We start from the raw sequence: 24,868 nt of genomic DNA, 5'->3' as shown, positions 1-24,868 counted from the left end.
TAGAAACATTGTAAGGCACTAACAAGAGTACCACGATTATATATGTACAAATGACTAGGGAAACAAACTCCTCATGATCAGGGTAATTAGCAGAATGACTACAGTATGAATAACTACAGGTATGGGACCTGTTCTCCAGAATTCTCGGGACCTGAGGTTTTCCGGATAACAGATCTTTCGGCAATTTGGATTTTCATACCATAAGTCTACTAGAAAATCATGTAAACATGAAATAAACCCAATAGGCTGGTTTTTCTTCCAATAAGGATTAATTATATCTTAGTTTGGATCAAGTAGAAGGTACTGTTTTATTATTACAAAGGTAAAATAAACCATTTTTCAAAATTTGGATTATTTTGATAAAATGAAGTCTATGGGAGACAGCCTTTCTGTAATTCAGATCTTTCTGGATAACGAGTTTCCAGATAACGGATCCCATACTTGTTCTTGTCATGTGAAGGAAGAACTGTGGTTCCTCTCACTTCTGCTGAGGGATAAAACTATGTGCCATTTCCAGGATGTTCGATAACTTGGGGATGGCACTTGTGGGTTAGAAACTTGGTGCTGGCAGTCTTTACCACTTTAAAGTCATGGCCACATAGCGCTTATTCTCAACCTGCGGATAAACGTAGGCTGAGAATCATTCCCTGCACTTGCATCAGTCTTCTCAAGTGCCTGCACCCAGAGCCACTGAGTCAGACTGGGTGCAGTCACATGGAACAGATTTCCATACTTCTCAGCATTTTGGAAATAGAAAGAGGGACTAAAAGATTTGATGAGCAGATCGTGGTGCACATTTTTTGATCAGGCCCATTTTTGTGGTCACACCCCCTAAGTATCATGTTCATTCTACAATATTTGGCAGGTTATGAAAGTTTGAAAACATTTCTGTGGTTGTTATTACAGTTCTGCTAATGAAGGCGAATTGCCCTTTAAGATGCACATCAGTTTCCCCAAGAGACTTGTTTATCTTAAATTGCTACAATTGTTTCTTTGCTCTGGGCTCTCTGCCAAAAGCCAATTAAGTTAGAAACATTGTATCTTTTTCTGGCTGTTCAGTGCAGGAAATCAAAGAGAAAGTCAGGACATTTCAGTAACAATCCGGGACTATGTGCTGAGCTGTCAAAATCCTGACTGTCCCTCAAAAAATGTTGGGAGGTATGGATTTCTGAGCCAAAATGCATACTAATTGTGTGTATACCAGCCTAAATCTGACCCATGTGGCATTAGCGCACATTTAACAGATCTGTTGCCAATAGTGACCAATTAATAATTAGCTTTAAACAGTTTACCACAAGTTAAATAATAATTGGTTGCTAAGGGTATCTGCACTAGTGCATTTAGCAGCTGTGTTTGCAAGGATACAGTGGTGGTATTAACTAATAGTAAAGTTATTTTAAATTACATCACATAAAATAATAAAATCAAAGCAAATGTAAACTGATAAGCATTAGTATGCTATGGTCAAATATAACAAACTTTGTATAGGAACAAAGATCTGAAAAATAATCAGAAACCAGTTAATAATTGTAAGATTGTAATTTATTCATCAGAACCATAAAAAGTGAAAAATGTTGAACTCAAAATCAAACTAGTATGATGATCTTATATATGTTAAATGGTTTATGGCTGTTGGAGGCATTTATTCACTCAATTACTATCTGATAATTTTAGTAAGGGTCGACTCTCAGTTCCTATATAGAGTATGTTATATAGGCTATACTATATTGTATATACAGTATATTGTGTATATATAGTGTAGAGAGTGTATAGTATATTAGTGTAGAGGTTGATGTGTTTTAATTTTATTGTTTTATGTGATTTTAAAATTGATTTACAATTAGATCATATTACCACTGGATGGCGCTCTTTCTTATATATGTTTATGGAGCTCAATGGCTTCAAATACCCTTGTGTTACAATACAGTGTGTGAGAATATATACAGCTGGACACCGTAGGTTGATATTTAGTAACACCCCTTTGGCACAGATAACAGCTTGTAAAGGAATTTAAAAATGGTAGGAAATGTTTAATGGCTTATATTTAGAAAATTATTTTATTCAATAAATGGAATACTAATAGCGAGAAAAAAAATCATGATAGTTCCTGCCATTTCTTAATGACATTACAGACAGTGGGAAATTATGAGCTAGAAGTGATTTGAAATCTTTTTATAGCCTTACCTTGCTATGGAGGCATCAATTAGCTTCATTTCAAATATTCACTCTGTTGCTAGGGGCGCACATGATAGTTGAATGACAGCCAAAAGTTTGGTGTCAAAGATTTTAAGGGGGGCCACATGGGACACAACTGTTCAGTTTGCACTTGATCCTTAGCATGCAGGTCAGATTCAAAAGCAACAGTTATGACCCATGTGCCCCCCCCCCTCAGGTCACTGATTGGTTACTGCCTGGTAACTAGTTAGTGGAAACCAAGAGAGCTGAGAAACAGGAAGTAGTGTTCTGGCTATTATATTAGACATCCACTCACTCTAGCCTTTATAGGCTATATTTTTGGCTAACTATATAAGAAACATTTTTTTATTTAGCACAGACTATCTGTTAACTTAGTTTTTATTTTTTCACTGAACATTTCCTTTAAGCTCAGAAATAGTCAACAGGTCACAACTCCTTATAGCTATTAAGGTATTATAAGGTATTTAGGGTGAGGATCCTTGCAAAAGCATTGTTTATTACTGGACAAGTGGAGGGGATCCCACAAACTTTTGCACCTGCCTTAAAGGGATACTATTGCAGGAAAGCATGTTTTTTTCAAATAGCATTAGTTAATAGTGCTGCTCCAGCAGACTTCTGCACTGAAATCAGTTTTTAAAAGAGCAAACTGATTTTATTTTATATTTAATTATGAAATCGGACATGGGGATAGACATACTGTCAGTTTCACAGGTGCCCCCAGTCATGTGACTTGTGCTCTGATAAACTTCAGTCACTCTTTACTGCTGCACTGCAAGTTGGAGTGACATCACCCTCCACCCGTCCCCCCCCCAACAGCCCATCAGCAGAACAATGGAAAGGTAACAAGATAACAGCTCCCTTGTAGATATAAGAATAGCACTCAATAGTAAAAACCCATGTCCAACTCAGACAAATTCAGTTACACTTAGTAGAAGAAACAATACCCTGTCAGAAAGCAGATCCATTCTGCTGGCTCTTTCTGAAAGTACATGACCAGGCAAAGTGACGTGAGATGACTGCCTACACACCAATATAACAACTAAAAATACACTTGTTGGATTGGGAATGATTTTTTAGATGGCAGAGTGAATTATTTGCAGTGTAAACAGTGTAGTTTAGGAATAAAAACTACATGACAGAATCCCTTTAAGTACTCTTTTATTTGTTCCTGTGTTTTAAAGTTTGGAAAATAAACATTTGCATTGACATTTGCAGATGTTTCTTAACACACTGATTTCTGCAGTAGCCATTTACTACGTTTTACAATATTAACCCAATTTGTAGATTTGCCAGGGATGGCCAAACTTTTCCATTCAACTGTAAATATATATATGTGTGTTTATACATGTATACATACACAATGTGTGAGTATTTGTAGATAGAGCATATACACAAAGAGAGAAGTAATTATGCACACAACCGCATGACATATAGTGACAGTGAAAAATAATTCTATGCTTTTACATATAACAATTATCTTTTCCAAAAATGAAATGAATCTAATCATATGTCACACCAATAATTTTACTTTGCCAACACGAAGAAGCCATACACGTGTTTTATGATCCCATCACAGTTCGTATGTTCAGAAGAAAAAAAAAATATGGTCTGGTGATAATGCCTTTCACTGGCAAGTAAAGGAGGTCATCCACACACCTGTGACAGGTGGCACACCACACTCCCACTTTCCTTACAGTCTGTTTGTTTAGTGGTGTAAATACAAATGACTAGGCCATCTTGCAAAAAAATCTTCAGGGCAGTGCAGAGCATTCCTCCCCATCCTCAGCAGTGATTGGGCACCTACGCGCTGCTCGCTTACCTGCACTGGATACTGAACTTTAGTGGAACGGGAGGAGGACTACAATACAAAAGACCCTGTAAGCACGTCTCCTATTCCCCCGGCCCTTCCTAAACTGTGGGTTCTGCTATATTAAAGTTACACCACTGTGCTTGTTCATCTAAAGTGCCAAGAGTGTATAAGTGCAAATAAGCAATTGGCCATTGATGGAGGTGAGCAGGTAGTTGGACAGTTGTCTTTTCAAACAGTAGTGTGTGGCCACATTTAGTCCTGCCTGACCATTCATTCATTGTACAACAAATCTTTGGTATGGCTAGAGATACGGGTCAGTCATTGCCATCATTAGGGAATTATTACATGCAAGGAATAACAAAATTAAACCATTTTTACATTTAGTGAGCTTTTAAAACCACATGGAATCCCACACTGTAGCATCCCTAGCAATCAAAGTATGGTAAGATATTCATTTTATCATTTAGGTACTAATACTTATGTTCTCCAAAGGGTTTTTTTTTAGCTCAAAATGTATTCAGTACATCGTATTACTTCTTTTGAAGATAATGACTAATCTTTGGCAGACTGACCCAGAGATCTACATAATATAATCTCTTGTGAAAGTGGGACAAGTGATTATGCCTTTCAAATAATTCTAGAGAAGTCCACTGGAGTATGTGGTGCATACAAATGACATTTAAATAGTCTTTCTTCCCTCCTGGCCATGAATCATGACCAACTGCACAGGAGGCTGCTCTCCGATTCTCCTCTAATCAGCTTGTTCCAATTCAATACGGAATAACCTCAAACTTTTAAAAATAAAGCAATGTGATCAATCTGATTATCTAAATGCAGTTACTCTAATTCTGACGAGGTCAATGTGATCAATTCTTCTAGTGTGATGTTAATTCAGATATATAAATACTCAAGAGTCATTATACTCATACACTTTCACATCACTGCAATCATGGGCAACACTGAAAATATATCTTTATTTTATGCTTCCATAAATATCAAATTTGTGTGTAATATGTGTATAATTTATTTTGTATGGGCATGTTTTGCTATACATAAAATCTCAACAAAACTATTGACGCACCAAGTTGATTATTTCGGAATCGGCCAAATACTGAACCCTCAGCCAGCAAAAAAAAAAAAATTGGCCAAATATCAATCCAAATCTTTAAATCTTGTCCAAAGCTTTAAAGTCGCATGACTTCATGATTCATCCAAATCTAAACTCTGCAAATGAATGCTGGCTTATGTGCATTCCTACACAAAACGTACACTAAACAGTTTTGGATTAAGTGGCACAATGTTTTAATTAATATTTAAATAAGACAATGCTTTAAACTCCGGTGCCGCTAAATATTAAAAAAATGAAGTCATTTGTATGGAAATCTTCTATTCAAAAATTATTCTAATTCAGTGCCTTGTGGCAGAGATCTGTCAAGCTGTGACTAATAGAGTTGTGAAAGTGAAATGTTGGCTTTTAAGAGGGAAACGTGAAAAACTGACTGATTCCGTTTGTTTATTTTAAAAGCTTACTAAAATGTTTAATCACCCGCACATAATTATCCAAATCCACAGAGTCAGATTAATAACAGTGACATATAATTGACTATAAATGCCAGATTTCGAATTTATGTCAAACTAAATCCAACCTGTTCCAGTTTTGTCAGAAGGGCAGTTCCTCAAACATAAGGCTAAGAAAAGCTTAAGTATTAAGAGGATTTTCATATTAAAATTCTTCAAAAATGTGTCATAAAGAATTAACAATATTTTAGATTTGTCAGCCATGCTGTTCAACAAATAAATACTCATGACACTGGTAGACAGTGAGGCGACTGGAGGCTAGAAGGAATTAAACTATTTATTTTATAGGATCAAGGAGAAGCTTTAATACTTGCAATTACAGGTGGGTGTGTGTGTTACCTCCCCGTTGATTGTGTATATATGGCTTCAATTCAATTAAATTGCTTATACTATGTGGCACAGGTTATGGGCCTAAATGATGTAAGCTATTAATGTAAGAGCAATGACATTTTCTCTCTCCTTTCACACATGTAAATGGATTTAAGGTGCACCATTTTATACAACGTCAGACTGGACCAACATTTATAAATGTAAAGGGAACAAAAAATGTAGCACTCAGATAATGTGGTACACAGTTAGACTTGGACCAGGCCACTTTGCTAAACAAAAGCTTTTGCACACAGAACCTAAAAGAAGATTTGTTTTGGTTTGTGCCAGTTTTTAATACCATTACTGCAGTTCTTATGCATAAATACTATAGTTACGTAAGGATTAAGTGACAGAAAACGTTGCAATAAACTATTTAACGTTGGTGTTGTGGTACTGGACAGAAAGAAAAAGCAGTGATATAAAATTTAAATGTTCTTCCTCCAAACGCTACAAATGTGATTAAGCATGTTCTTAATCAGCTCCCCATGGAATGGAATGGTCCATCAGCACAAACCTTGCATTTAATGGCAGCCATAGGTGATTGAGTGTCAAGAAAAGCACATTTTATATGTCCAGTCAAAAGCAACAGTAGGTTACCTGAATAAACAGGCAATAAAACATGAGAGGAGAGGCCAAAAGTTTATCATCTCTGTGTTACAGCACAACTTTCTCTGGGTGTAGGTGAGACTACCGTATATATGATGAGTCATGTTAGGCTACTGGTAGAAAAAAATGAGGCAACACATGACATTATGGGTTAGGCCACACTGGGCGTTTTTGGGAGATTTGGTCGCCTGGCGACTAATCGCCTCGTCTTTGAGCTACCAATCTCCCCAACTACCCTGACTCTGCGCCGGCTAAAATGAAAAAACACCGGCGCTAATCACACAAGGCGATTCATTTTCCGAAGTCGCCCGAAGTTTTCACGTGAGGCAACTTCGGAAAACGATTCGCCGCATGTGATTAGCGCCGGCGTTTTTTTCATTTTAGCCGGCTCAGAGTCAGGGAAGGCATTTGGGGAGATTGGTCGCCGCAAAGACGAGGTGATTAGTCGCCAGGCGACCAAATCTCCCCAAAACGCCTAGTGTGGCCTTACCCTAAGAATGTGTAGCGGAGTGTAAAATTCTGGTGTAAAAAGCTGTGTAAAAACCTGGGGTTAATATGCACTTCTTGTAACTCATTTTTCCCTGTGCTTCACTCTGGAACTTCTTTAAATGATGTTAATTGTTTCTGCCTGTTGATTTCAGAAATGCTGATAGTAATGCATAAGTAAGGAGAAAAACGAATTTTTTTTTGGTGTAAAACATCTTACACTAAGGAGGGTATAATTTTTCCCATTGCCTCGACGCTCAGATAGTAGTACTTTTTCGAGTTGTTGCCAGATAAACTCGACTTTCTCTGATTATTTTACAAAAACCAGCGCAGATCACAATGTCAAGAAACATCTTTTGTAAAAGGGACATCTGCCATTGACTTCTACATTACTTCAACAGGTTTTAGTATTTTTGGATTTGGATTTTTAGCAGCTTCGTTTTCCCCTTCGAAAACTGGACCAGTAAAAATTCAAGTTAATAAATAGGCCCCTAAATATGTCTTTTATCATCTGTTTGATTGTTGCTATTGTTGGATATATCTTTCAAATGGGTAAAATTCTAAAAATGTTTACAAAATGTATGAAATCCTTTTATTTAGACATCACTGCATATTGCATTATATTGACACCTGATGCTTGTTTACAAAGTTCCACTACAGGTTGCACAATATTAGAAATATTTATGTGGCACAATATAATGCGGTGACAGAGTAATCTTATCAAAATGTACCTTAGATCAGTGCCAAATAACATTGTCTGCTACATAAAGGCTTAACTGGGAAATTCAAATTTTCAGGTTTAAAAAAACTTGAATTTTTCGGGTTTGAAACATTTTTTTATACCCAGAACCTTGAACTATCTTGAATCCAAAAATACTCCAGCTAAAACCTGTCGAGGTCACGTAGAAGTCAATGGCAGAGGTCCCTTAAAACATTTGAAGATGTTTGCAGCCTTCATGATGTTCGGGTTTTTTTCCCATGGGTTTCTCTCGAAAATGTGATTAATACCAGCGATTCAAGGTTTTTTTCACTGGTTTTCATTGATTCAAGTTTTTTACATTTGAGTTTTTTCATAAATCAGAAACCATTCGAGTTGCAAGTTTATAAAAAAAGCTCACAAAACTAACAATCGACTATTGATAAATAACCCCCTAATGGAAGGAATATGAGCAATTAATCATGTAGAGTCAGAATGGCAGCAAAGGGCTGGATTTTTACCTGTATGTCCATGGAGAGGAGAGTGAGGACGGGGCAAAGTTGGGGATGTGCTGGAAGCTACAATCAAGCTCTTTCTATTACTAGAACGACAGCTGTGGGAAAAAAATAAAAATAAAATTAGAGCTCAAATCTTATACTAGACAGGCAGCTTTCAAGAATTAACCCCCACATTTCAAAATGAAGCAAGATGCTAGATATTCTGAAATGAAGATAGAATTGTGAAAAATGTACAGATGTGTATGTAATGGAAATATTGGTGCACAACAATGATTTCTATATTTTATTTTCATTTCAGTATCATTATTATGTATTTACCATTTACATTCAGAATGTAACTAATAAAGTCTCAAGTTGAGCCGAGTAAGGTCATTATAAAGCAAGTCTATGTGATCAGTTGTTCAGTAGATTATGAATAGCCTTCTTTCACTTTGAGCAAAACATTGATCCAAACTAAATATGTGTGCTAATCGATAGAATGCATGAGAGCATCCTTTCTAAAATATGACTGATTTTGTACCAAAGCCATTTCATGTAATGACATATGCATAATGGTCCGAAATTAGACACCCCCTAGGGATGAGAAATGAATCCCATCTTCCTCAGATATACAGGCACTATCGCCATATTGCAGATGGGGTATATCCCACCACTTCAAACATTGCTTAAACTCTAATTGATAAATCTCTCCATGACAACAGTAGCAGAATGACTGATGATCCTCAAGGGACAGGTACAATTTCTCAATGCTAAAACCAATATCATGTAAATCCGATTCAAGTCCATTTGTGTAATTTCCCATCAATTCCCAGAAGAAATATCCTTTACGGAAGTTTAACGATTCAATAAAGCATGCAGTATATCCATTATTCTTCATGATAATTAATTTCAACTTCCAAAATATTATACAGAATTTGTGAATTCTAAAACGTAAGATGTTTTAAAAATGGTACAAAATGGTCATACTTCAGCAAGTGCTTAAAGCGGTTGTTCACCTTTAAATAAACTTTTAGTATGTCGTGATTTAATTCAAAAAATAAAAAAAATAAATAAATAATGAAAACCAATGGAAAAGTTGCTTAGAATTGGCCATTCTATATATAACAGTTAACCTGAAGGTAAACCACCCCTTTAAAGGGATTGTTCACCTTTCATTCCCCAGAAATAAAGACTATTTTCAATTACTTTCCATTCTTTATTTTTTACTGTTTTTCCAAAATCTAAGTGTAAAGTTGAATGTTCCTGTCTCTGGTGTTTGAGTCTGGCCAATCAGTAATTCAGGTGCAGATTCTGAACTGTTACAATTTTGGAACATTTAGTTGATACATTTCTCAGCAGCATCTCTGGAGTATTAGCAACTATTGTATCAATTCTAACAGCTGCCTTTAATGAAACCCAGGGATTCTGCTCAGCAGGGACACAGATAACAAATGTATCAACTAAATGTATCAATTTAGAACAGTTCACCGGGTCGGCGACCCCCCCTCCCAGAGCTGCTTTAGAAGGTGAAAAATGAAACTTTACACTTCGATTTTAGAAAAACGGTCACAGATAGAAAATATAAAGTAATTGGAAAAAGTTGTTATTTCTGATGATCTGTCTGAAAACAACTAGTTGTTTGAAGGTGAACAATCCCTTTTACTAATTTCTTGAAAATACCTAAGGCCAGCAATACAGCAACATTAAGCTATCTATTGTGGGTATGATACAACTTTTCTGGGGAGAAACAAGCAACAATAAGCAAAAGTTAAAGCAGGTCACTGTCAACATTGTGCTATGCTTGTTTCTAGCAATTCATTCATACAGCAATGTTTTGCTGTACAGCGCTACATGCATAAGTAGTGATATATAGATAAAAATATACTAAGATACATAAATTTACAACCCAAACTGAGAGTGTGCATTACTTAGTTATTAGGATATGCACAGATAACACAGTCGGAACCCTCTACATTATATTGCCAGTAGACCAAGTCTCCACCACTACCAGACAGTTCTACACATAATACAGATGAGGATGTTCTGCTACTATCAACTACTGTAGTTTATGTCCAACACTGTCCATGACATGACATTTCCCAAGAAATTTTCACAGTCCATTACATTTCACTATGGTTGGTGTAAGGTCGGTGGTAACTTTCAATGCATTCTAGCTTATGCAACTTTCTTAGGTTTTCACATTCCTGCAATTGAATGGTTATTATGATATCACACTGTGTTTTTTTCAAGTCTTCTTTATTTCTGTAAATGAATGTTTGGCGCACGAATTGCTAAAACTATACCAGGCCACATACATTGGTGTGTGCTCCCTTTTCCAAAACAATGTATTGGAGCTAAACGTCCTTCAAAATAACGGACTGGCACACAGCTGCTTGAGAGAGAGTATCTTAATTATTTAAAAAAAACAGAATGTTTTATAGACTATATTTAAAAAAAAAAATCGTAATCAAATTTTGTTTTTCAATAGTTGCCCTTTAACTTACTTTAAGTTTAAAACAGATTTCACGTCAAATGCGGACCATACCATATGGTCCTGCCTGCCACTATCCCACTTTCCCCTACTCCAGGAAAACTATACTAGAATTCCTCTGGCTCTTTCTATTTCTATTTTCACTATACTAAGTCTGTGGAACAGGCTTAACTGCCATTAAAGTCTACAGTGCACTTGTAGTGTATTTGCAAAATCTGGATACTCAAACAGCACATACTTTATACGCAAAAAGGGGTTGGAGGTACTGGGAGATTGTAAGGGGCATATTTATTATGCAATGTAAAAAAAAAAGTGGGTAATACAACACACATCACCAGGCTTCACCGTGTAAAAACACAATTTTTTACACAAATTATGTTTTACACAGCATAATAAATATGCCCCTAAAAGTATTCAAGACATTTTTTACGAACGACCGATTTTAGGGAAGTCCGACCAATCCTTTGAAATTATGGTGCGGTTAGAATCTATATTTGCAGGGCCAAGCAGGCAGCTCCCCTTTGTTTTCCTGGCAAATTGGTCTTTTAATTGATGGACAATTCGTACGATCGTTGAGATAATCGTGTTCTCACAATGACAATCAGATCTTTTAAAAATCTTTACATCTATGCCCTGCTTTAGTGTCTATACAAAGAGAATGTGCTGAAAACATGACAGTATCTGGAGTTCACGATATCCGAAAACCACGTATATGTCAAATTTCTACCTATACTATTCTCAGACAAACTATCCCCTGTCTACATCCCCTACCACCCTTACATATTTAAATGCTTTAAGCAATCTGAATCAATTCATTAAAAAAAGGTTTTGACTGGGGAGGAAACAAATATTTAAGATATTTCAGCTCACAATGTGTGGATGTCTGGAATATCCATGTTCATTCATGATCAACACCCCCAGCTGCATGGCACAGTAAAACAGATATGAATGTTGTAGCTTTAATTACAGTAATTTAGAGATGGATGTGAATTTGAAATGCGTAACACAAAACAGGCAAGAGCAATAATTAGCTCCTCAAAAGATAAGAACTAACAAGCATCTGCTTTACAGGGATTTTTTCAGTGGAAGAGCAGTGGAGAGCACGTTTCTCTTGTGCATTTGCTTCAGAACATTAAGGTAACAACCACACAAACAAAAAAATTGGATCACAGATAACATATAGCGTGTTTGTGTATAGTATACAAGAGCCATGAATATACTGTACATTATATAGTGAATTATAGAGATTATATAGAGAGTTTACTCTTGTAAAATATAAGGATAATATAAATTGCCAAGGAGTTCCATGAACATATAAAAGCACATGGTTGAAGGCTGAGTGTTTTTATACAGGTCATGGAACTCCACATTATATATATTTTGCAACAGGGGGTACATTATATATTGGTAGGACCTCAAAAAAACAGTGCAAAATAAGGAAAAACTTCAGGATATGTACAATGTAGCTTTCACTTGGGTTAATTTATAAACTTTCAGCAGTGCTGAAATATTTGCCCTGTGTGTGTTTGTATTTATAAAGCTGGGCAAGTTTGTTGTACTTGTTCTGCGATTGCCTGTAAGAACTTTTAAAATATGCCATAATTGCAAATATCTAGTATAGGTAAATCTAAAAACAACTGGACTTGCTGAGTAATCAATGAATATGTTTCACTACTCATCCAAGCAGCTTCTTCAGTTCAACTGAAGTGGGAAATTCTCAGCATATAAACTCTTTCACTAATCCAATCACAATGGCACATTGTAACTCTTCAAAGAGGTGACATCTGAAGAAATTCACAGAGGTGTAGATTCTGTGTAGTTACTGTGATAGGATTATCCAATGTGTCATGCAACTCCTAGAAAGAGGTGTTACTTGTGAGAGTTGCCTGAATGGATGTGTGAAGTGTTCTGAAACCGTCAGGGTACAGATGTTAGAACAGCATTGTATGTAATAGACAGGTGGTGTCGAAGGCCCCCGCCTCTGTTTAGGGATGGTTTCTCCACCTTGACATGAATCGCCTCTTTCACACCAGCGGTCTTCTTTATCCAAGATTTGGACCTTGCTATCTTCAAAGGAGTGTCCCTTGTCTTTTAAGTGTAGAAAGACAGCTGACTTTTGCCCTCCTATGCTGAGCCATTCGCTTGGTGAATAGTTGTTTTGTCTCCCCAATGTATAGATCTGTGCACTCCTCGCTACACTGGACTCTGTATACCACATTGCTTTGTTTTTCTTTAGGGGTTGGATCCTTTGGGTGTACCAGTTTATGTCTCAGTGTGTTGCTAGGTTTGAAAAACACAGGGACATGGTGTTTGTTAAAAATCCTCCTGAGTTTCTCAGACACTCCAGCTACATATGGGATGACTATGTTTCACCTACTATGTGTCTCCGTGCAGTTATTTCCATTGGTGTTCCTGTTGGGCTTGGTTGCTGCTGTTTTGACAAAGGCCCAGTCTGGGTAGCCACACGCTTTCAAGGCTCCTCTGAGCAGCGCCGATTCTGAGGCTGCTGCCGCCTGAGGCAGCAGCCCAGATGCCGCCCCCCTCCTCTCCTGCTCCGCGCTTAAAAATTAGCGTCGGAGCAGGTTTCAGGGGGCAGGATCGCTAGTGCATTGAGCGCAATAGCGCTCTTTGCACTAGCGGAGCCGAATTTCCGGGTTAAAACCCGGAAGTTCGGCTCTTAAAGTTACAAGAGGCGGCTTTTTTTGCCACCCCTTGTAACTGGCCGCTCACTGCCGCCTGAGGCAAGGGTTTCACCTTGCCTCATGGCAGAAGCGGCCCTGCCTCCGAGATGTTTTTGCTCTTTGTCTTTGGACTCTGTATCAGTTGCCACAACTTCCGCCCTGTGGTGCAGAGTTCTAATGTTTGTGTTCCAGCGGATGGTGGGAATCAAACAACAGATATTGGTACGTATGAGTGGGTTTCCTGTATACTTCCGTCTTCAAGTTACCCCCCAAGTGTCATCCACATACCTGAACCAGTGACTCTGTATAGTTCCCTGGAAAGTAAGTAAGGCCCTCCTTTCCAATTCCTCCATGTACAGGTTTGCTACAATAGGAGAGACTGGAGAACCCATTACACAGTCATGTTTCTGTCTATAAAAAAGGTTCTTGTACTTGAAGTATGTGGTGTTAAGACACAAATCTAGCAACAAACATACTTGGTTGGGACTGAGCTTCGTTCTGCTGCTGAGGGTATTATCTTCTTGCAGTCGATTTCTTACAGTCTCAATTGCCTCTGTAGTAGGTATACATGTGAACAATGAAGTGACATCATATGATACCATTGTTTCTTCTGCCTCTAGTGTAACGCCGTGAATCTTGGTTACAAACTCTTTGGCATTCTGGACATGATGCACTGTATTGCCTACCAACGGGGCTAAAATGTTAGCCAAGAATTTTGCAATGTTGTATGTCACTGAATTTATGCTGCTGACAATGGGTCTTAGTGGGGCTCCTTTTTTTACCACCTGTCTGCTACATACAATGCTATTCTAACATCTGTACCCCAGCGGTTTCAGAAGACTTCACACGTCCATTCATGCAACTCTCACAAGTAACACCTCTTTCTAGGAGTTGCATGACACATTGGATAATCCTATCACAGTAACTACACAGAATCAACACCTCTGTGAATTTCTTGAGATGTCACCTCTTTGAAGAGTTACAATGTGCCATTATGATTGGATTAGTGGAAGAGTATATATGACGAGAACTTCCCACACCAGTCAGTTGAACTGAAGAAGCTGCTCGGATGAGTAGTGAAACGTCTTCATTGATTACTCAGCAAGTCCAGTTGTTTTTAGATTGAACTATACTAGATATACCATGACCTGGATGAATGAAAATCTTCATAGTCACATAATTGCAAATATTTGTGCTCACACTTTGCAGTCGAGTTAAGCCACAACTTTGGTGACAGAAAAAATATTTTCTTAACAGTTTTCATAAACTTGCAAAATTATATTTGCAAGATGACCATCAGCACTATATTCGTGCACAAACCCCATACACAGTGGCCACACTCATACAAACACCAATCTATGTTACCCGCCATTTATTAATAATGTACATCTCACACCAAAAATAGGAAAAACAGTCACAGCAGTGCACAATGTAAGCATTCAGCAGCTCTCCAGTTTGTAGTTTTAGGAAGGTTGCTAGGATCCATATTACCCTAGCAACTATGCATTGATTTGAATAAGGGACTGGCATTAGATTAGGAGAGGGACTGAATAGAAATATGAGTTTTTTACAAAAGTGGCAGAAAATTTGTAGCTTTACAGAGCATTTGCTTTTTAGATGGGGTCAGTGACCCCAACTTGTGAAGCTGAAAAGAAAAAGGCAAATAATTAAAAAACCTAGAAATAAATGAAGACCAACTGAAAAGTTGCTTAGAACTGGCCATTCCATAACATATGAAAAGTTAACTTAAAGGTAAACCATCCCTTTAATCTATCTCAATATATGCAATAAGAAGGAGCTGTATAATAAACAACACATCACCTTATTTCCTAATGCCCTACTCACCATGACCATTTATTTATAACAAATATACAGTCACTCATCTTAAGTACAAATATGAACAGAAGCTGATATCTGGTGTCAGATCAAATAGCATCTATGAGACTACCAGCAAATAAAATGAGATGTTTTGGTATTTATGGGTGGGTATATGTGAACTGTCCTACACCCACTGCATGTAAACATTGATTATTCATTGTAAAGATACAAGGCTAACGTAATGTAATGTTATCCTAATTCTTTATGCCATTTTGATAATAGTGAGACATGCCAACTAACATACATTTTGCATGCCATAGCATGTGTATGTTACCAAAGGAGAAATCACCCATTCTAGCTTTTCTATGAGTTTTCTATTGACTTCTCTGGAAGGTGATTTGTGGATCCAACAAGTACATCATAGCAAAAGAAGAAAGGTGCGGGTTAGGAATCAGGGGAATGACAGAGAGAACAAACAAAGATGTCAACCAACTGGGAACTGAATCCAGGGGATTTGTAAATCGTATGAAATGACAGCACCCCTTGCTCTGCTACATTTATTTTACAGCATTGTGCAATATGTTAGCGCTCTTAAAATAAATGTTAATAATACCCATGGAGATATAACTACGGGTGACAGCGCAAAAAAGACAGGTGACAGATGAATAAATAAATATAAACTGTAGTAGTATTTTGGAAAAAAAATTCCAAATACGTTAAAGTAATGAAACTGATAAATTCTTTTAAATAAACAACCTAACATGTATATTTCATCTCCTCTCTCTGCTTAAAGAATTATGCACCGACCCATTAATTTTCTAAAAATGTTATGGGAGATATAGCTTCTTAAGGCAAGAAATTCTGCACTGAAGAGACCAATTGATTTTGCATAAAATCTGAGATAAACGATTCACTTTAGGTTGACTGTCACACTAACTGACACGTCCCTTCTGTACACTTTGATGAATTATTTAACTAAGGACAAAAGCACATATGGTGCATGTCTCTGCAATTGCTCTCAGGACTACCACTAAAGAGACTAAATGGCAAGAGCTGCCACAAATCACTTATCGTTTTAGTCTGTGAGGGTTGCACTCTTCTTGGCACATGGGCAGGATTCTCACCTGAAACTACAGGCTTCCATGGCAATCATTCGATCTGTATAAAATATATATTCTAGTTCACAAACTAAATCTTCGATCTACTTTGATTCAAAGTTTTTTTAACTTCAACCTTCGATATCCCAAGCTCCCCCAATTGCCTCCATACAGGTTCTAGGAGGTCCCCCATAGGCTAAAACAGCACCTCGGCAGCTTTTAGGTGGCAAATGGTTGAAATTTTAAAGAGACAGACGGCCTTCGAATTTCGAAGTTTTTTTCAACTTCGAATCAAAGTTGGACTATTCGATGGTCGAAGTACCCGAAAATTACTTTGAAATTTGAAGTTTTTAACTTCGAACGTTCACTTCGAACTTTAATAAATCTGCCCCTTAGTGACACGCTATTGCTCTCACTGCCACAACCTTTTGCCGTAGGTATTAAGTGCTGCAGGTTACAATATGTGACATTGCCATATAAGTGCCAGTTTCCAGGCAAGGCGCTACACCAACAGAAAATAAATGGGTGTTGAAACCATCCAACTGAAGTTCAGCTGCAACTTCCCATACTACCCCTACCTCCCCAATATAACTACTATTATGGGATCTATTATTTTGAATGCTTGGGACATTGGAGTGTTACAAATAAAATATGTCTTTCTGGCACCATGCCTTAAATTCTGCACTACTCTTTCGTGTGTCTGCTTCCAGAAGCTACATACTGTGTAATCTTTCTTTAGCGCAAATAATTAGCATGTCTTGGCCAGAAACCGTTAATGCAACCAAACTTATTCTTAAATCCACAGTCAAACTTCAAAGCTGTTAAGGTCAACAGAAACCTAATTAAAGCTAATTCACTGAACTGATCACAGCTGTACCAGCTGCTTTGCCTAAATGACAAGACTGCCTTAATTATTAATAACACAGGATTCAAAGCCAGTTGATGGAGGAAAAATGTCATGCTGAAATAGAATAACCAAGATCTGTTTCTCTCACGTACCCTATGTTATTAAAGAAATTGATGTGACAATATTAAGATATATTTAGACAATCAACGCTCTATTTTCTATAATGCAGGATTATACCCAGCCACGGTATAGGTAGGTGCCAAGGGCCATTTCAATTCTTCCCACAAGTTACTTTTTTGGGCAATCTGTGGCATCACAACCTAAATATTAAAAAAACAACAACAAAACCCCAAAAAGCTTTAGCTTTATAACAATCACAATTGGGTTTTTTTTCACTCTCAGACCTGTCTCATCTCCCACATTTTTCAGCAGTCTCTTCTAAGCTGTATTACAGGCAAAGCAATCAAGGGTCCAGTGCATACAGTGTTATAATCAGGGTATTGATTTGCCATCAGACAAACAGCACCAGAATACGCCAATCAGCTACTTCTCACAAACTGTTATTTTTGCAGTAAGAAGAACAGCTAACAACTCTTATTACCTATTTCTAGCTTCCAGATAAGAGATCCCATAGCTGTACCAGCGTACCAATATAAAACTAAATCCCAAAAATCAATAAAAATGCAACATGCTACTTACAGTAAATAATCAGAAAAAAACTTTTTTTATGTGCAGAATAAAGGTTGCACAAAATGAGTGCTATATACAATCATTTTATGCTGAAATTTTCTTTTACCAAATAATTCTGCAGTTGGATCTGTATTTCTACACCACTGACATTAGTTAGGTTTGCTGAGAAACTACACAAATACAGTGCCTCTAATTTCTTCCTTAAACTGTCCTATTTATAAGTAGTAACATTGCAACTATGTTTAATCCTTTAAATCTAATGCCAGGGACTAAAAAAACCCACAAGTATGAATAAGATCTTATGCACATTTACTTCTGGGACATGATGGATTTCCTTTAAGCTGATAGCTCTGCTGTTCAATTACAGCAGACATTACTTGAAATAAGATAATGATAAGAGGCCCACAAGATTACAGTTAGCATGCAGGGCTGTACACAGATTTTTCCAGCATATATGTCAGGAAGTGTTTTTACTGAAAGGGGAAAAAAACTGTATATTTGAATAGTTCTGCTGATAAGTCTTTTAAACAGAAATTGGAAAGATGATTTCTCACAAGGATATAAACATCTGGGTGCCTGAAAAGACAAATATTATGTTGGGTATGGGGATTATTTTTAATCTATTCTTTAAGTACATGATGGGTGGAAAGCCTGACCAATGTGAGATAAGAAAAGCTTAAAAGTGTAGCTCCTGGAAGAGCTTTGCTCCCACTCAGTCAATCCTCTCTGTAACCATTTACTCAGACAGAGGGGGTCTGGGCAAATTATGTTTAACAAAATAAGTAATATGAAAATCTAATAATTCCAAAGGGCAATTCCTAAGGTCAGAAATAGGAGGAAACTTCATGACACGGTAATGCAGGTTAATTACAGCTACCCCCCAAAAAAAGTTCGTTTTTATCACCTTCAAAGAAACTCCCATGCTTGCATTGCCCTTTCAATAACATACATGAAAATATCTATAAAATAAATTAAGCAAGGACCATCATACCCATGTTTGTGCGAGTTTAACTAGAACAAGAGCTATATTTGTGTGCAAAGGCATTTCCTAAGTAGGTTCCAACTGTACTTAACTGTTCCACCCATTTTGAAAACCTTCTCATACATAATTATGAGTATATTTCATGCTTGTTATCCTTCATTTCTAAGGTCTTTCAGGTTAACCCTTTGTAGATCTATAATTCCTACATTTTATGGCAGTCTTATTTTTTTTCAGTCAGAAAATAAAATGTCCCCATAAAATGTTACTTAAAATTACATTCCAATGGCCTTAACTTCTAAACAGACAGATTGATAGCATATTACTGCTCAATAAACATGCTGGGTGAGATAAACATTGTACAATACAGGTTATTTAGGGCTTTAGCACACGTGCAGATTCAGGGAGATTTCGTTGAATGGCGACTAATCACCTCTTCTTCGGGCGACAATCTCCCCGAACTGCCTTCCACCTGCTTAAATGAAAAATCGCCTGCGGCAATGCACTTGCGGCGCTTTAATTTCCAAAGTCGCCCGAAGTTTCCTCGTGAGGCAACTTCGGAAATCAAAGCGCCGCAAGTGCATTGCCGCAGGTGACTAAATCTCCCCGTGTGCTAAAGCCCTTAGAGTCAATAAAGTAAACTGATATGGTGTAGCTCTTCCAATCAATACACCTTTCCTTTTTAAAAATAGTTAATGACGGCTGACTGTTAATTTTTCTAACATGTCATTTAAAAAAAAAAGCCTCTTTGCCACTTTCCTGCCCATTTAGAAGGCTTTGAATCTTTAAGACAAGACAAGAGATTTAAAAGCCAGTCCTAGATGAACCGTACTAACTATACAGATATATAAAATAGCCATCTATAATGATACTGATCACCATGTAACAGAAATAAGAGAAATATGTATACTGTATTTATAAGTTGAATATTCAAGCAGTGCTGGGTCACGGTGTTCTTTAAACCTGGCAGTTACCTGGAGATGGTGTTGTGCAGCTAATAATTTGGCAGGAACTCAATCTTTATTGGTTAGTCACAGCTTAAAACACAGTCCCTTAAATGTACACATAGCCTCTATATATAGAAATGTATTCCTAGTCTGTGGTAGGAGTTTAATACTTAAACAAGGTGAAATATTTAAAGAAAAACAAATATATACATGGATAAAAAAAGTTATATAAAAGAACAAAAAAACCTTATAATAATCTGTAGTGAACATGTGCAGAACTGTACTACATGTTTAATGCCTCATCTAGTTATTTCCCAGTAACATAAAATAAGATGTATGCTGTACATAAACCAAAAACAAATAATTACAAGAACAAGATGCAGTTTACAGATTTAACCAACTCCAATGTTAGATAAAAGTGTAAAACATTTTTAAAAAAAATCTAAAGCACAAAAGAGATAATTTTCTAAGCAGTAATTTTGCACCATTAGACAATATCTTGTGTATATCATATATGTTTTACCTTTTGGATCTTCGCAGCATGTTTGTTTCAGGGAGAGAGAAATTGGACAAAACAGTCCAGAAGGAGTCAGACATTGTAAAGCTGAGCATTCATGGCTGGCACACACCTACACCAAGATGCCAGCAGCTTTGGAAAACAAGAAAGCGTATCCAGAAAGAGATGCAGACAATATGTATTCCCTGGAGACCTTATCATGCTTTTCCATTAATACACGAGAAGCAGAAAGGAGTGCTCCGGCTGTTCCCCCAGCTTCTGCTTTGTATCGATTTCAGCTACCACTCCCCTCTGTTCATCCCTCCTCCATACTCCAGTGGGGTGATAAATAATTACAAGCCCATTCATACTATATAGTCTACTAATTGTTTCGCTAAATCTCCAACTCTACCGGCTTTCATACTTTAATTTTACCGACGAGTGAAGGTGTGACACAACTGAAGACTGGCTCACGATCAGTTTGAAAGAGATAAGACTTAAGTGTTATTTAAGGACAGTGAACATTGTCTAATCTCTTCAACACTATTTTGAAAAACACAGGAAAGGATGGAACATTTGCAAACACTTGGTATCATTATCATGATGAGAATATATTACTTGTAGTTGTATATAAAATCTTTGAAGGAAAAAAATAGTACCTGTTAGTATACCTTACAATCTATGCTTATTGCCAAAGGCACAGTAAAATTGTTTAAACAGGTTGTTCACCTCCAAACAACAAGTTCTACCTTTTATTTTCTATGTGCCACAGTTTTTCTAATATTTGAAATGTAAAGTGTCATTTTTCACCGTCTAAAGCAGCTCTGGGGGGGGGGGGTTGCCGACCCTGTAAACTGTTCTAAATTGATACATTTAGGGCAAAGACACACATGGAGATACGAGGAGATTAGTCGCCCGGCGACAAATCGCCTCTTCTTCAGCGACTAATCTCCCCGTAATGTCTTCCCACCGGCTAGAATCTAAATCGACAGCAGGATGGCACTCAAAGCACTTCGTTTTCCAAAGTCACCCGAAGTTTCCTCGTGAGGCAACTTCGCACGACTTCGGAAAACGAAGCGATCCGAGTGCCATCCCGCACGCGATTTAGGTTCTAAATCCAGTTCGGGTAGATTAGTCACTGAAGAGGCGATTTGTCGCTGGGCACTGAATCTCCCCGAATCTCCACGTGTCTCTGACCTTAGTTGATATATTTCTTATCTTTGACCCTGCTGAGCAGAATCCCTGGGTTTCATTACTGCTGTTAGAATTGACACAATAGTTGCTAATACTCCAGAGATGCTGCTGAGAAATGTATCAACTAAATGTTGCAAAATTGTAACAGCTCAGAACCTGCACCTGAATTACTGATTGGCCAGAGTGAAACACCAGCGACGGGAACATTCAACTTTAATCTTAGATTTTGGAAGAGCAGTACAGAATAAATAATAGACATTTTGTTAATAGTATAACTTTGCTAATTTGAATGCATTTAACTGCTCAATAATGATTACTGGCAACACCAAACTGGTTGGATTAGCTTGTTAAACCTTGAACTTCATAGGCAGGTGAGTCAAATCATGAGAAAAGGTATTTAAGGTGGCAAATAGCAAATTATGCTTCTGTTTGACTCTCCTCTCAAGAGTGGCAACAGATTGTTCAATATCATGGTTTAGGGGAAGGCTACAAAAAGCTATCTCAGAGGTTTAAACTGTCAGTTTCAACTGTAAGGAATGTAATCAGGAAATGGAAGGATGCGGAGGATTGTAAGAATGGTTACGGACAACCCAAAGATCAACCCTAAAGACCAGAAAGAACATCTTGCTGCAGATGGTGTATCTGTACATCGTTCTACAATTCAGTGTAATTTGCACAAAGACCATCTGTATGGCAGAGTATTGAGAAAGAAGCCCTTTCTGCACTCACCACAAACAGAGTTGCTTGTTGTATGCAAAAGCTCATTTAGACAAGCCACAGTCATTTTGGAACAAAGTACTTTTGGACTGATGAGACAATGGAGTTATTTGGTCATAACAAAACAAGCTTTGCATGGCTAAAGAATAACACCGCATTCCAAGAAAAACACCTGCTACCTACTTTCAAATTTGGTGGAGATTCCATCATGCTGTGGGGCTGTGTGGCGAGTTCAGGGACTGGGGCCCTTGTTAAAGTCGAGGGTTGGATGAATTCAACCCAATATCAACAAATTCTTCAAGCATTAGTCACAAAGTTGAAGTTATGCAGAGGTTGGATATTACGACAAAACAATGACCCTTAACACACTTTGAAATCTACAAAGGCATTTATGCAGAGGGAATATTCTGGAATGGCCGTCACAGTCCCCCAACTTGAATAGCATAAAAAGTCTATGGGATGATTTGAATCATGTTGCCATCAAATTTAACTGAACTGGAGAGGTTTTGTATGGACGAATGATCAAAAATACTGCCATCCAGAATCCAGACACTCCTCAAAGGCTATAGGAGGCGTCTAGAGGCTGTTACATTTGCAAACGGAGGCTCAACTAAGTATTGATGTAATATCTCTGTTGGGGTGCCCACATTTATGCACCTGTCTAATTTTGTTATGACACATATTGCATATTTTCTGTTAATCCAATAAACTATATTTTCAGCAGAATTCGGGCAAATTCTTGTGCTTGGCTGAATCAAATAGTAATTTGCATATGCAAATTAGGGGCGGAGGGAAATCACGTGACTTTTCCTAACAAAACAAGGAAGTAAAAAAAAATTCTCCCACTTTTTCCTTTCCTGACCCTAATTTGCATATGCTCAATGCAAACACCAGTTCTATGATCCTACATGAGTTTACAACATTCTACTGGAGTCAAAACAATTCCACAGAGGTTGTATTTGCTGCATAAATAGCTTTTGTTATAGACAAACCCTCTAGCTTCCAGAAAGTCATTTGGCAGCTGTCAAAAAAAGCCAGCTAAAATATCAATGTAACATTATACCATAAGCTTGGTGGAAAGAGCTTTACTGTAAAAGGTAACTGCTGACTAAACATAATAAAGATTGCACAATTTGCAGAGCTTGGAATTCCCTATTTTAATTCCTCCTTTTTATATGATATAGGTCAATATATTTGTAATATAATTATATTCTGTGTTTTTTCTTTGCATTAAAAGGTTTATTATTTCAGTTGTTTTTATCTCTATTTGGACCCTCTACTACTGAGCTCTCATTCTGTCTTCCATACTGCCACCTGGTTGCTAGCAACCATATAGCTGGCAGTATGAATTGAAAGCCTGAGATAAGCCTGAGCCCAAAATAACAATTTGCCTAATAAAAGAAAACTTAATTGTGAGTAACTTTCCATTATACATTTATTAAAGGGGAACTCCACAAAAATATAACTGAAGCTTTTTGAAAAGTAAACATAATTTCAAGCAATTTTGCAATATACATTAGTTAAAAAAACATGTAGACTTTACATGATTTTTAATGGTTTCTGACAGTTCCCTAAGCCGACCCCCTGATCTTTCTGACTACTTTGCTGAGCTGGCTGACTACTGTTACTTTGTATCAACAGCCAGCTGTCCTCAGCCTGCATCCTCCAAACCCAACAATTCCCTGCACACGTGATTTCAATAAGGAACGGAACATCATAGTGCAATGTATTGTGGGTTATGTAGTTCTTGCATGCTGTCTGTAAGTTGTGGAAAAGTTGTTACAATTTGTAACATCAGTGTTTAGTCCCTCTTTCCCTGCCAGGATTTCAAATGATGCAGAAAGAAAAGAACTGTTAAATAGCTGGATTTCAGCATAGAAAATTTAATTTATTCATAGAAGAAACAGGTAACTGTGATGGGTATATTAGGGGTTTCTGTGTTATGTGGGCCTCTTTATCAAATTTTGGTTTGGAAACCGGAGTTCCCCTTTAAAAATGTTCAATACTTTTCAAGCTATTTGTAAAAAGAATTGCTATTGAAAGCAGCATTTGCTAAACTCCTGGTTGTTACTTTTTAAACAATGTTGCAACGGTCTTTGTTCCCCAACAAAGACAGGTCTGTTAATCAGCTGCCTTGTCTTACATTTTATCAACAGTCTCAGCGTCACTGAAGAAATGCGGAAGATCCGTTAGTAGTGTCAGTGGGTCGGCGGTTTTGAGGTGAACTATTCCAGGTGCAGCATTTACTTGATAGTGACACGTTCCTATGATTTTTATAGGAATGTGTCAGTATCGCTTTAAGGAAGCAATTCCAATCAACTTATTTTCAGACATTTGCTGCCCTCATGAGAGACGATTTACAATCACAGAGATGACCAAATTAGCTGATACAACACTGGGCACCACTGCATGTACATTTAGTTTTCAATGTAACATTACATCACATCTAGGAGAAATCTGATAACAATAAATAGCAAACCATATTGTGTGGACTAATACCATTTCAGACATGCTCTTAAAAGTCTTAAACTACAGGAATTTCTAAATAAAAATATCACGAATTCTTCAAATGGCAGCAAATGTATAAAAGTGCAGGCTAACTGGGCTTTGTGTGTAAGGGCATTTTCATTTCCTGGTGTTACTGGGCTTTTAAAGATAACACCAAAGTCACT

At 37.3% G+C, this 24,868-nt stretch overlaps 1 protein-coding gene across 6 annotated transcripts in view; it reads right to left on the bottom strand.

The window, feature by feature from the left end:
• LOC108714283 (microtubule-associated serine/threonine-protein kinase 2) overlaps window positions 1-24,868 on the bottom strand; it is a 143,508-nt gene that overhangs the window by 56,767 nt on the left and 61,873 nt on the right. For 5 of the 6 annotated variants that reach the window (XM_041590442.1, XM_018258372.2, XM_041590443.1 and 2 more), the window contains one exon: window positions 8,264-8,355. In XM_041590442.1, coding sequence (XP_041446376.1) covers window positions 8,264-8,355 — 92 coding nt within the window. Of the gene's footprint in view, window positions 1-8,263; window positions 8,356-20,312; window positions 20,718-24,868 lie in introns of those variants that run through there. The other variant, XM_041590445.1, reaches the window with a different exon arrangement.

This window comes from Xenopus laevis, chromosome 4L (genome assembly GCF_017654675.1).
Source record: "Xenopus laevis strain J_2021 chromosome 4L, Xenopus_laevis_v10.1, whole genome shotgun sequence".
Lineage (NCBI taxonomy): Eukaryota > Metazoa > Chordata > Amphibia > Anura > Pipidae > Xenopus > Xenopus laevis.
The sequence above is the reverse complement of the archived record's forward strand: the minus strand, read 5'-3'. Positions and strand labels throughout refer to the sequence as shown.